Source organism: Amblyraja radiata, chromosome 17, assembly GCF_010909765.2.
Source record: "Amblyraja radiata isolate CabotCenter1 chromosome 17, sAmbRad1.1.pri, whole genome shotgun sequence".
Classification (NCBI taxonomy): domain Eukaryota; kingdom Metazoa; phylum Chordata; class Chondrichthyes; order Rajiformes; family Rajidae; genus Amblyraja; species Amblyraja radiata.
The window spans coordinates 1,615,108-1,628,653 of record NC_045972.1 but is presented as its reverse complement, the minus strand read 5'-3'; the positions used below and the strand labels follow the sequence as shown (position 1 = coordinate 1,628,653).

The 13,546-nt window shown below is 41.5% G+C and overlaps 1 protein-coding gene across 2 annotated transcripts in view; it reads right to left on the bottom strand.

Moving 5' to 3' along the window:
• tango6 (transport and golgi organization 6 homolog) overlaps window positions 1-13,546 on the bottom strand; it is a 54,810-nt gene that overhangs the window by 20,626 nt on the left and 20,638 nt on the right. For both annotated transcript variants that reach the window (XM_033035608.1, XM_033035609.1), the window contains exons 9-12: window positions 11,565-11,741; window positions 3,853-3,979; window positions 3,051-3,206; window positions 1,997-2,131 (exon numbers count right to left, since the gene is read on the bottom strand). In XM_033035608.1, the coding sequence (XP_032891499.1) occupies window positions 1,997-2,131; window positions 3,051-3,206; window positions 3,853-3,979; window positions 11,565-11,741 (595 nt within the window). The remainder of the gene's footprint in view (window positions 1-1,996; window positions 2,132-3,050; window positions 3,207-3,852; window positions 3,980-11,564; window positions 11,742-13,546) is intronic.

Sequence of the window (13,546 nt, the reverse complement as noted above, 5' to 3'; positions counted from 1 at the left end):
CTGTACTCCACAATTTGAGATTTGTAATAGAAAAAAACATGTGGTTAAAGTGCACATCGTTAGATTTTAATTAAGGCTATTTTTATACATTTTGGTTTCATTGTGTAGAAATTACAGCAGTGTTTATACATAGTGTTATGGCCTGGGCATGTGTGGCTGCTGAAGGTACTGGCTCACTTATCTTCATTGATGATACAACTGCTGATGGTAGTAGCATACTGAATTCTGAAGTGTATAGACACATCTTATCTGCTCAAGTTCAAAACAAATGCCTCAAAACTCATTGGCCGGTGGTTCATTCTACAGCAAGACAATGATCCCAAACATACTGCTAAAGCAACAAAGGAGTTTTTCAAAGCTAAAAAATGGTCAATTCTTGAGTGGCCAAATCATTCACCCGATCTGAACCCAACTGAGCATACCTTTTATATGCTGAAGAGAAAACTGGGGACTTGCCCCAAAAACAAGCATAAGCGAAAGATGGCTGCAATACAGGCCTGGCAGAGCATCACCAGAGAAGACACCCAGCAACTGGTGATGTCCATGAATCGCAGACTTCAAGCAGTCATTGCATGCAAAGGATATGCAACAAAATACTAAATATGACTACATTAATTTACATGACATTGCTGTGTCACAAACATTATGGTGCCCTGAAATGGGGGGCTATAAACACTGCTGTAATTTCTACATGGTGAAACTAAAATGTATAAAAATGGCCTTTATTAAAATCGGACAATGTGCACTTTAACCACATGTGATTTTTTTCTATTACAAATCTCAAATTGTGGAGTACAGAGGCAAATAAATAAATGATAGGTCTTTGTCCCAAACATTATGGAGGGCACTGTAAATCCCCAATCCTCATCATGTCAGGAACTAAAGTCTGGAACTGCCACCTCAACAACAACCTTAACCAGCAGGACTGTGCTCATTGAAGATGTGGTTCACTAACTAACTAAACAAACTAAACTAACTAACTAAGGTACACAAAATTGCTGGGGAAACTCAGCGGGTGCAGCAGCATCTATGGAGCGAAGGAAATAGGCGACGTTTCAGGCCGAAACCCCCCATCAGTCTGAAGAAGGGTTTCGGCCTGAAACGTCGCCTATTTCCTTCGCTCCATAGATGCTGCTGCACCCGCTGAGTTTCCCCAGCAATTTTGTGTACCTTCGATATTCCAGCATCTGCAGTTCCCTTTTGAACAAACTAACTAACTAACTCTGTCCGTTATTGTAACTTCTCCGATACGGCACATTTTAGCGCTGAAATTTTTGCAGAACCTTACTCAGATTTTAATGTCGAAAAATGGCCTTTATTAAAATCTGACAATCTATTACAAATCTCAAATTGTGGAGTACAGAGGCAAATAAATCAATTAATGATGGGTCTTTGCATTTCGTTGTCTCTGTACTGTACACTGACAATGACAATTAAAATTGAATCTGAATCTGAATCTTTGTCCCAAACATTATGGAGGGCACTGTAGATAGAGCTTGCTCTGGCTCTATCTATCCCATTTTATCTCATGGCTCCACATGTACTGAATCCTGGCCCAGCTCTTGCATTTGTCTAATTGTTTAAAAGCTGCGAGGATACCTATGTTGACAGACAAGGTGAATGTCACTGTCTTTCCCCCACATTGTAGGGCAATCGAGAACTAGATGGCACAAGTTTAAGGTGGGATTTGGAATGTTTTAAAGGGATTGATGGGCAACATTTTCACACTGTGGATGGTGGGTATATGGAACAAACTACCAAAAGAAGTTGATACAGTTACAGCGTTTAAAACATATTTGGATAGGTACATGGAAAGGAGGGGCTTGGCAAATAACATTAGCATCTCATTCAGCATGAGCTTTGAATCTACTTTGCATAGTTCTAAGAAGAACCACCCCGAGATTGTGAATTAATCTGTCTCACTAGTACATGGAGGGAATCTTTCCTCAGCATAACTCGAGGCAAATATCACACTGATCCCGATGCTCCCACTTACCTGCACTGCTCCTCCAAGCATGGCTGCGACCAGTCCCATTCCCATACTCAGTGTCTGTGCCTCCACCACCTCCTCCGTCCTGTGGACCAAGCTGGTGCACGAACGCTTCAGCGTGGCCATGATAAACTCAATCACCTGCAGCAACACAGCACACGATATCTCACATAGTGCCTAGACCGCACAATGACTGCACTGCAAACGTTATCTCACATAGTGCCTAGACCACACAAAGACAGGCAGCAACCTCCCCAAAGTCGTCAAAAACGGTACTTTCCATGACTGAATATTTTAAACATTCTATCAAATCTTCTCTCTGTGATGCAGCTTTATAATTTTGGCAGCGCTGCCCATTGTGTCGGTGCCAGTACATCTCTACAATCCGTGGTTGTGGATAGCAAGGGTTTCGCTTTATTATTGTCACGTGTACAGTGAAAAACTTTGCTATCCGATCAAATCAGAAATACATAAATATAATCGTCAAAATCAGGTACAATAGATAGAGCAAAGGGGAAGATAAAGAGTGCAGAATATAGTTCTCAGCATTGTAGCGCATCAGTTCCATATGTTCACAGATATAACAAGACATGTTGGAAATGTGGACTGACAGAATTTAATCCAGACATGTGTGAGATACTCCACTTTAAAACGTCAAATGTAAGAAGAAAGTGCACAGTAAATGACAACCGTTAACAGGACTGATGTACAGAGAGATGGGGTGGAGGCCATAGCTCCTTGAAAGTGGCAACACAATAGATACAGTGGTAAAGGTGTTGTGCAGCATGCTTGTTTGAATTAAATCAATTCTCTGTTCAGGAGCCAGAGTGGGAGTAGCAGGTTAAGCTGTGAGAAGTAGCTGCCAGTAATTACATTGCCCACCTCAACCCCATCTGCTCTGCTGCCCGCTCCCCAAGGCAGCAACACGCTGGGAGAATGACCCCCCCCCCCCACACAAACCCTGCGCTGGAGAGCAGCATCACCGCTGCACCCCTGCAACCAATGCACAGCAGTGGGCCAGGCTGCAGGGTTTGGCAAAGAGCAGAAACGTTACGCTCACCTGCACAGTGTTGCTGAAGACAGAGTGTCCGATTCTCTCACACATGACAGCAACAAGCTGCACTGTGATCAGCTGCTGCTGCTCCAAGTCAGGCACAGCACCAGTGCAACCCGGTGCAGGGCTGCAGTCGTTCTCTCCCGCGAAGCTCGCAAGGCCCTGGGAAGTGAACACAACCACTCATTAAATCTACACGACAACACAAGGTGTCCAATATCACAAGCTGCTCCTATCCTTGGCTGTGCAGCTGCTGCCATTCTGAGCTGCATGGTTCCCCAGCTGCAGCAGGAGAAGCTCGGTGCTGGGAATGGTGCAACACAGCTGAGGATGGCGGGGAAGGCAGCAACGGGGTGGCTAGTTCCAGCACGAGCCCGGTGTGGGGGAGGGGACGCGAGTCAGGCCCCAGTGCTCAGTTCCAGCACGAGCCCGGTGCTGGGGGAGGGGGTCGTGAGTCAGGCCCCAGTGCTAAGCCCGGGTAACAGGAGGGGGTGGTGCTGCGCCAGTCCCTGGGATCACCAGGACACGGGTGCCCGACTAGCTGCCTGCTAGCTGCCACCCAGGACCAGGGTCCAGGGGGATGAGGGGCTGTGCTCCATGGGGGAGGGGCCTGGTTACTGACTCTGGTGTGTGGGCCTGATGTCTCTGCTGGAAGGTGCTGCTGCTTGTGGCTAGAATTGGGCATTAGTGGAGCGGGGTCAGTTTGCGATTACTCGGCCTGTTGAACCCCTCCCCAGTCCACTGTGTCAGGAGCCCTCTGCTCAGCCCCTCTCCCCCGCCTTCGATTCATGCAGCGCTCTCCCCCTACCTTCAAACACTCGATGAAGAAATCTCCAGCAATGCTGCTCTCCTGCAGACTGCTCAACACGTCCGCCAGACACTCTGCCCGCCACTGTTCCCAGCAAACCTTCCCGTACAGAGCCTCGTCATCATCACTGAGTGAACCAAACACAGCGTGCGTCACGGCCAGGCTCAGGGGGAGACAAGATACCAGGGAGAGCACAGCTGGCAAGCGCATGCACAGGGACACAAAGCAAAGTACATGGGGCAGCGCCATCTCTCCCGCCCGCAGGTCAGAGAGCACCATCGTCCACAGTTCAGAGGTCAATGCCCGTCCACAGGTCAGAGGTCAGTGACCCTCCCGCTTCATTGGCACTGCTCAAGTCTCTGTGTGTTGGGACTGAAAGAGGTTCAAGGATAACTGTTGCATTGCCTGTGGATGATGAGGAGAATGCTACGAGAAGGTTGGAGGGAAGAGAGGAGTGGACCAGGGAATTACAAAGGGAAATATCCCTCCCACAGTGAGAGGACGATGGTGCACTGTCCAGCCCTAAAAAACCCGTCTATCCAAATACACTTCTATCTTATCCCTCCAATACCTTCCCTACCACACACATCAGGCTTTCTTTGCAGCCTTTCTTAAGTAGAGACACCCTCCAGTCATCCAGCACCTTATACATGTCCAATGATGATTCATTATCTCAGCCAGGACTGAATTTCCTTTCCAGCTTCCCAGAGTGTCTTTGGATATACCTGATCAGAACCCAGAGATTTATCTACCTTCATACATTTTAAGACAACTAGTACCTGTTCTGTAATATGGACTGTCCTCAAGTTGCCCCATTAACACTTCTAACTTTCATACTTACAAATGAAGATGTATTTCTCCCTAGTAAAAACATGATGTTCATTTAGGACCTTGCCCATCAACATAATGGGAATCTGAGGGGTAACTTTTTCATACAAAGGGTGGAGGGTAAATGGAACAAGTTGCCAGAGGAGGTAATTGAGGCTGGGACTATCCCAACATTTAAGAAATAGTTAGACAGGTACATGGATAGGACAGGTTTAGTGCATCAACTTTAGACTAGTGTAGCTGGGACATGTTAGCCGGTGTGGGCCTGTTTCTATACTGTATCACTCCATGACTCTATGACTCCACACACAGATATCCAATTTGTTTTCTGAGGGCCCGATTTTCAACTTAGCTACATTTTTCCCTTAATGTACTTAATGACAGACTGTCATTAATTAACCCCTACCTTTACATAATCAAGACCCTCATAACTGTTTCCAGTAATCTTCCCACCAACACCAGAGCCACAGGCTTGTTATCACCCGCTTTATGCATGTTCTCCTCATATAAAGCTGCCACTTTCTATACATCAAACTCCCTCTGTCCCTCTTGTCTCTGGCTCCTACTGTTTGTTGTGTGCATCCTACCCGGCTAGGTCTCCCAAATCACCTCAACTTGGTCAGCATTAAACTCCATCTGCCACAGCTCTGCCCATCAATATCATCCCGTGGATTTGGACAACCCTCATCACCATCTCCACCACCATAATTACCCTGCAAACTCATTCATCACACCTTTAACATTAACATCCAAATTGTCAATGTAGAAACAATAAAGGCCAGTACTGATGCCAGCAGAACACGACTGGTCACAGGCTTCCAATCACAAGTGATATCCTCTCCCATCATCCTTTCACCAAGTCGGTTTGGATTACATTTGCCAATATGCCTGGATCCCTAACATTCTGCACCAGTTTCCCCGTAGGACTTTGTTAAATGCCTTCATGACGTCCACGTAAAATATTGCCCTCATCATAGAACAACATAGCACAGCACAGGCCTGCAGCCCACCATGTCTGCCTCAACCACGATGCCAGGTTAGCTATTTCCATCTGCTTGCACATGAAAGGCATCTCTCAATCCCCTGTCTGCTCACACTAAATGCCTCTTAAACATTGCAGTCTCCTTTGCCACTGATCGCCCTTTTGTTCCTCCCACATGGCAGAATGGCAGACAGTGACTAGTGGGGTACTGCAAGGCTCGGTGCAGGGACCGCAGCTATTTACAATATACACCAATGATTTAGATGAAGGGATTCAAAGTAACATTAGCAAATTTGCAGATGACACAAAGCTGCGTGGTAGTGTGAGGAGGATGTTATGAGAATGCAGGGTGACTTGGACAGGTTGGGGGAGTGGGCAGATACATGGCAGATGATGTTTAATGTGGATAAATGTGAGGTTATCCACTTTGGAATCAAAAACAGGAAGGCAGATTACTATCTAAATGGCGTCAAGTTGGGAAAAGGGGAAGTACAATGGGATCTTGGGGTCCTTGTTCATCAGTCTATGAAAGTCAGCATGCAGTTACAGCAGGCAGTGAAGAAAGTGAATGGCATGTTGGCCTTTATAACAAGAGGAGTCAAGTATAGGAGCAAAGAGGTCCTTCTGCAGTTGTACAGGGCCCTGTTGAGACCACACCTGGAGTATTGTGTGCAGTTTTGGTCCCCTAATTTGAGGAAGGGCATTCTTGTTATTGAGGGAGTGCAGGGGAGGTTTACAAGGTTAATTCCTGGGATGGAGGGACTGTCATATGCTGAGAGAATGGAGCAGCTGGGCTTGTACACTCTTGGAGTTTAGAAGGATGAGAGGTTATCTTATTGAAACATATAAGATTGTTAAGGGTTTGGACACGCTAGAGGCAGGAAACATGTTCCCGATGTTGGGGGAGTCCAGAACCAGGGGCCACAGTTTAAGAATAAGGGGTAAGCCATTTAGAACGGAGACGAGGAAACACTTTTTCTCACAGAGAGTAGTGAGTCTGTGGAATTCTGTGGAGGCCGGTTCTCTGGATACTTTCAAGAGAGAGCTAGATAGGGCTCTTAAAGATAGCGGAGTCAGGGGATATGGCAAGAAGGCAGGAACGGGGTACTGATTGGGGATGATCAGCCATGATCACATTGAATGGCGGTGCTGGCTCGAAGGGTCAAATGGCCTACTCCTGCACCTATTGTCTATTGTCACATTACTTACATCATTGTTGCCACGCCACTTCTACTGACACCCCCGTTCCTGTCACAACCCTGCACTCGAGGGTTGAATTGCCAGCCCCGTCCTTCTTTCAACCATGTATTTCAACTTGTGTCAGCAGCACTGTGGAGGTTGGCGTTACGAGTCAAGACTCTGCACCGGAACTCGTGTCAGCCATCCCTGTGCTTAAACACATGCTGCCTGCCATACTGACTTCCTCCAGCACCTTGTTTTTGCTCCAGATTACAGCATCTGCAGTCTCTTTTGTCTCTCTTTTTTTTTTTTTAATATTTTATTTTATTAGAAGTAAGTACAGTCATATGGCACCAAAGTGCCTAATATATATTTTCATAATACATTTTATGTACAACTTCTTTTTTTTTTTTTGTTACACTGAAAAAAGATTAGAATAAGAAAAAGAAGTTAGATAGTAAAGGATAGAAAGATGTGAAATATATAGTGTGTGAAAAAAGAAAACGAGTAAATGAAAAAAGTTGAGAGAGAGAATAGAGAGAAGAAAAGAAAAAAAAAAAAAAAAAAAAAAAAAAAAAAAAAGGAGATCATTATTTATAGTCTTGACCAACCCTCGTCCAGTCCTGAAACAGTTATTTTTTACAGTTGTGTTGCACCATATGATTCCAAAAAAACGACGAATGGAGACCAACTCGTTATGAATTGGTCTGATTTATCCATTAGGAGGAATCGCATTTCCTCAAGATGAGCGGTGTCCAACATACTTGCAATCCACATTTTAAGCGTTGGTATTGATGTACCTTTCCAAAATTTAAGAATTAATTTTTTTGCTATTATTAAACCATAGTTAAGGAATAGATTTTGAGATGTGTTCAATTTATTCCCATCTTCCATTACGCCAAATATAATCATTTCAGTATTAGGTTCCATTCTTGTCTTGAATAATTTTGTAAATATTTCAAAAATATCATTCCAAAATCTATAAAGTTTTATGCAGGAGACTAAGGAGTGTGTTATAGTTGCCTTTTGGGCTAGACATTTATCACAGGTGGCGGATATATTTGGATAAAATTTGTTCAATCTTGTTTTTGAGTAATATAATCTATGTACAATTTTAAATTGTATTAAATTATGTCTTACATTAATTGAACATTTGTGAATATATATCAGGTATTTTTCCCATTTAACCTTCGTAATTTTTATCATTAGTTCCCGTTCCCACTCTTCTCTAAGTACCTCTGTCGATGGTAGGTCTATATTTAGAATACTATTATATAAATATGATATTAATTTTTGTGAGTCAGCTTCAATATTCATTGCCTCTTCCAATAAGTCAGGAGTTACTTTTTGATATCCTTGTATATATTTTTTCACGAAATCGCAAATCTGAAGATATTTAAAATATTGGTTGTTTTTCAATTTAAATTTTAATTGTAATTGTTGGAATGATAGTAAGTTTCCCATTTCATACATATCCCCGATCCTTCTAATTCCGAGACTTTCCCATTGGTTATATGTCTTATCAATAAGAGATGGTTTAAATAAAGGGTTATTCGCTATTGGCATTAACAGTGATAGATTTCTTAATTTTAAAGATAATTTTATTTGTTTCCAAATTCTTATTGTACCATATATAATTGGGTTCTTCTTATATATTGTGTTATTCAGTTTTTTTGGGGAGAAGAGGATCGTTCCTATATTACTAGGATGGCAATCCTCCTTCTCCATTTTTATCCATTCTGTCTGTTGGGTAGCACTATCCAACCAATAAATCATATTCTTAATATGCACTGCCCAGTAATAATACATAAAATTCGGAAGTGAAAGTCCCCCGACCTCTTTTGGTTTACATAAGTGTTTTTTTGTGATTCTATGTGATCTATAGTCCCAAATATAATTAGTAATATTAGAGTCTAATTTTTTTTAAAAGTATTTTGGTATATATATCGGTATAGATTGAAATAGGTATAGTAATTGTGGTAGGAAGATCATTTTTATTGCATTTATTCTACCTAATAATGATAAGGGAAGTGTTTTCCAAAATTTAATCGACGTATTAAGTTTATTTAATAAAGGCATGAAATTAGCATTGAATAATGCTTTATATTTTCTAGTAATCTGAATACCCAAATATTTAAATTTTTCTGTTGCAATTTTAAAGGGGAACTTCAGTAAGTGTGTAGGTTCTTGAGGTTTTAATGTCATGATTTCACTTTTATTCCAGTTTATTCTATATCCAGAAAAAGACCCAAATTCCTCTATTAAGTTTAATAAATTTGGTATGCTCGTTTGTGACTTTGTAATATATAAAAGTATATCGTCTGCATATAATGAGATTTTATTCTTTGAGTCTCTGGTATTATAGCCCTGAATATTCGGATGAATTCTTATACTTTCAGCCAGGGGTTCTATCATAAGGGCAAATAGCAGGGGTGATAGTGCACATCCCTGCCTATTACCCCTTGATAGTTGAAATTTTTGAGATAACATGTTATTAGTTAAAATTCTTGCCATCGGTTTATCATATAATAATTTTACCCATCTTATAAAATTCTCTCCCATATTAAATTTTTGTAGTACTTTATATAAGTATTGCCACTCTACCTGATCAAATGCTTTCTCTGCATCCAAAGAAATAATTGATATATCTTCTTCCTCTACTTTATGCGAGTACATTATATTAAACAGACGTCTCAGATTATTAAATGAGTATCTTTTAGGTATAAACCCCGTTTGATCAGGGTTTATCAATTTACTAATATATTTGCTTAATCTTCTTGATAAAATCTTTGCTAAAATTTTCTGATCTGTATTTAAAAGTGATATAGCTCTGTACGAGCCCGGATCTTCTAAATCTTTATCTTTTTTTGGAATAAGTGTAATAGTTGATTCTGTTAGTGTTTCAGGTAGTTTGTTTTCTTTAAAAGCATGGGAGTATAAATTAAATAAATAAGGGGTTGTTATCTCCTGAAATTTTTTATAAAATTCATTATTAAAACCATCTGGTCCCGGTGTCTTACCATTTTTCAGCGATTTTATTGTTTCACCTATTTCTTTGATTGTAATTTGAGCTCCTAATTCCTCTTGTTCCAAAAGGTCCAGTATTGGAAGATTACAATTATCTAGAAATTTTTTTATTTTACTATCTTCTCTTTTAATTTTAGATGTATATAAGTTTTGATAAAATTGGGCAAATCTATTATTAATATCTTTAGGTAGTATTAGTAATTCTCCTTCCTCTGATTTAATTTTGGTTATAGTATTTTCCTTTTCTTGTTTTTTCAATTGGCGAACTAAAAGCTTATGTGGTTTGTCACCAAACTCAAAATGTTCCTGTTTTGTCATTTGGAATAGTCTTATTACCCTTGCCGATAAAATTCGATTAAGTTTAAATTTCAGTAATATTATCTTATTGTGTTTATCTGTCGTGGAATCTTTGGCATTATCCATCTCTAACTGTCTGATTTCTTGTTCTAACAACAATTGTTCTGTCTTATTCTTTTTATTTTGAAAACTTTGATATGAAATTATAATTCCTCTCATAAATGCCTTAAAAGTTTCCCATAATAAAGAAGGCAAAGTACCTGGTATATCATTTGTATCGAAAAAAAGTTCCATTTGTTGTTTTAAATATTGATAGCCTTGCACGTCATTTAAAATATGTGTATTAAACCACAAAAAAAATTTTTTTCCCTGCATTCCCTCAAATTTTACTGAAAATGTCAACGGGGAGTGATCTGAGATACTACTAATGTGGTATGTTGGGTTGTTTGTATATGGCATTAATTTCATATCCACTAAAAAATAATCAATTCTTGAATAAGTTTTATGCACCGAAGAGTAAAACGAGTATTCCCTTCCAACTGGATTAGCAGATCTCCATACATCTATTATATTCGTATTTTTTATATATGTATTTAGAAGTTCGCTAGTTTTAGATTTTAAATTACTCTTCTTTTGTTTTGCTGATTTATCTAGATATGAATCTAAAACACAGTTAAAGTCCCCCCCTATTATCACATTTTGGTAATTAAACTCTGATATTATGTCAATAATTTTATCAAAAAAGTGGGGGTTATCAAAATTCGGAGCATAAATATTTATCAAAGTTAGTGGGGTTGCATAAATTTCACCCGAAACTATAATATATCTTCCCTCTTTATCTGATATGGTATTCTTTAATTTAAAAGGAATACCTTTCCTAATAAGAATAGCTGTACCCCTAGATTTAGAAGTAAATGAGGAGTAGTATGTTTGGCCTATCCAATTCGCCTTTAATCTTATTTGTGTTTGTTGTTTCATGTGTGTCTCCTGCAAAAACATTATGTCGCTTTTCAACGATTTTAGTTGGGCAAAAATTTTACTCTCTTAAGAGTCATAGTATGGAAATAGGTCCTTTGGCCCAACTTGCCCACACCTGTCAACATGTCCCAACTACACTAGTCCCATCTGCCCACGTTTGGTCCATATCCCTCCAAACCTGGCCTTTCCAAGTATCAACGTATCAACACTTGTCTGCCAACAAGTATAAAGATGTCATTTTCACAAATTAATAACTGCCTTTTAAACACCCCAGCTGTTGCACAGGAGCAATTGTTGAGCAAAGTTTGACAGTGAGTCATTCAGGATGTGGTGGGAAATTTGAACAAACCTTGTGTAAAAGTTGGTTTTAAGGTGTGGTTTTTGGTGAGATTCTTATTGCATAATTGCAGAAATCACTTACCTTTCCTGCTCCTTTGCAACCAGTCGCACACCCCCCTCGCTACCTGCTGTGAAGCGGTAAAGCGGCTGCAACAAAATGTCCATCGGCAACAGGCCTGCAAGTCGCTTCAACATCACCAGAGCTATCTGTTTCTCGGATTTCTGCAAGAACCACAAAATAATTTCCAGGCAAGTAGACCTGGTGAGGGTAAAAGAGTGTTAGCAAGGACCAAGAACAGACAGAACAGTCATCAATCCAATGGACAAGGACTCAATGTAACTTTTGATGAGAAACAAAGTGAACAAATGGCCTACTCCTGCACCTAATGTCCATTGTCTAACAGGTAACAGTTCAAGTCAATGACTTGAGACCATAACTGAAGACTGTTACTCTGCCTTTGTCTCTCCACAAATTTAGTTTAGTTTAGAGATACACCATGGAAAGGCCATTCAGCCCATCAAGTCTAATCCAACCACTGATCACCCATACATATTAGTTCGATATTATGCCACTTTCTCATCGACTCCCTACACGTTAGGGGCAATTTAGAGACCAATTAACCGACAAACCTGCACATCTTTGGAGTGTGGGAAGAAACCGGAGCATCTAGAGGAAATCCACGTGGTCACAGGGCAAATGTGCAAACTCTGCACAGATAGCACCCATAGTCAGAATGTAACGTGGGTCTCTGGCACTGTGAGGCAGCAGCTCTACCCACTGTGCCGACCACGGCTGAAGAACTGTTACATCTGCCTTTGTCTTCCCACATATACTCGCTGACAGATAGCAAATCTCCAGGGTTTTCTTATTTACATTGTCCATTCTCTTGCTTCCCACCGTTTTAAGAGCACGTGTAATCTGATTCCACTCATTGGTAGTTTTGGTGGCACAGATATCAAACTGCAGACTCAAGCTCCAGAATCCTGACATCTGGTGCCGTCTGTGGCGAGCTTGCACATTAGTGTCATGTGTGGATGGGCTGGGTTGACGGGCACAGCAACGGGCCTCTCAACCCACCACGTCCATCCCAACCTAAACTAACAAAAGGCAAATCACGATACAAGTGCTCTTAAAAAGGAGCAAGGAAGAGAGTAGCAAATGTAAATAAGAAAAGCCTGGAGATTCTCAGCCTGTCAGCGAGTATTTACAGAGACAAAGGCAGATGTAACCGTTCTTCAGTCATGGTCCAAGGTCACTGATCAGAACTGCTCTACGACCTTCTTGCCAATCTACACTAATCTCATTTGCCCACATTGGTCCATATTGTCTATGCCTTGTCAACGGTAGGCCTCACTCTGGCCATGGAGGCGGCCCAGGACAGAAATGTCGGATTCGGAATGGGAGTGGGAGTTGAAGTGCTGAACCACCGTGAGGTGCGCAATAACCAAGCTGATCTCCCGGTGTCCAGCTCACACTAGTGCCCAGCTCACACACTAGTGCCCAGCTCACACTGGTGTCCAGCTCACACTGGTGTCCAGCTCACACTGGTGTCCAGCTCACACTGGTGTCCAGCTCACACACTAGTGTCCAGCTCTCACACTTTTTTTTTTTTTTTTTTTTTTTTTAAATCAAAAAATTTATTCAATTATTAAAAATAATATGTACATTACAATAAAACAAGCCAGAACCCACCACCATAATACAATACAAACATGTAATAACCTACTATACAACTATGATACAATCCTTATTGAGGATACATTCAACACCCTGCGGAGCCCAGCGGTCCCGGAACTCCCTCAGGGTGCCCGTAGACAGGGCGTATTCCCTTTCTAATCCCACCCGGGCACGGACGTAACCCCGGAAAAGGGGCAGGCAGCCGGCTCGGGTAGAGCCCTCCACCGTCTGGCGCCGTGACTCGCGGATGGCCAGCTTGGCCAGGCCCAGGAGCAACCCAACCAGGACATCTTCAGCCCTACCCTCTCCCCTACGCACAGGGTGTCCAAAGATGAGGATGGTGGGTGAAAAATGCAGCCAGAAGGCAAGGAGCAGCCCCTTTAGAT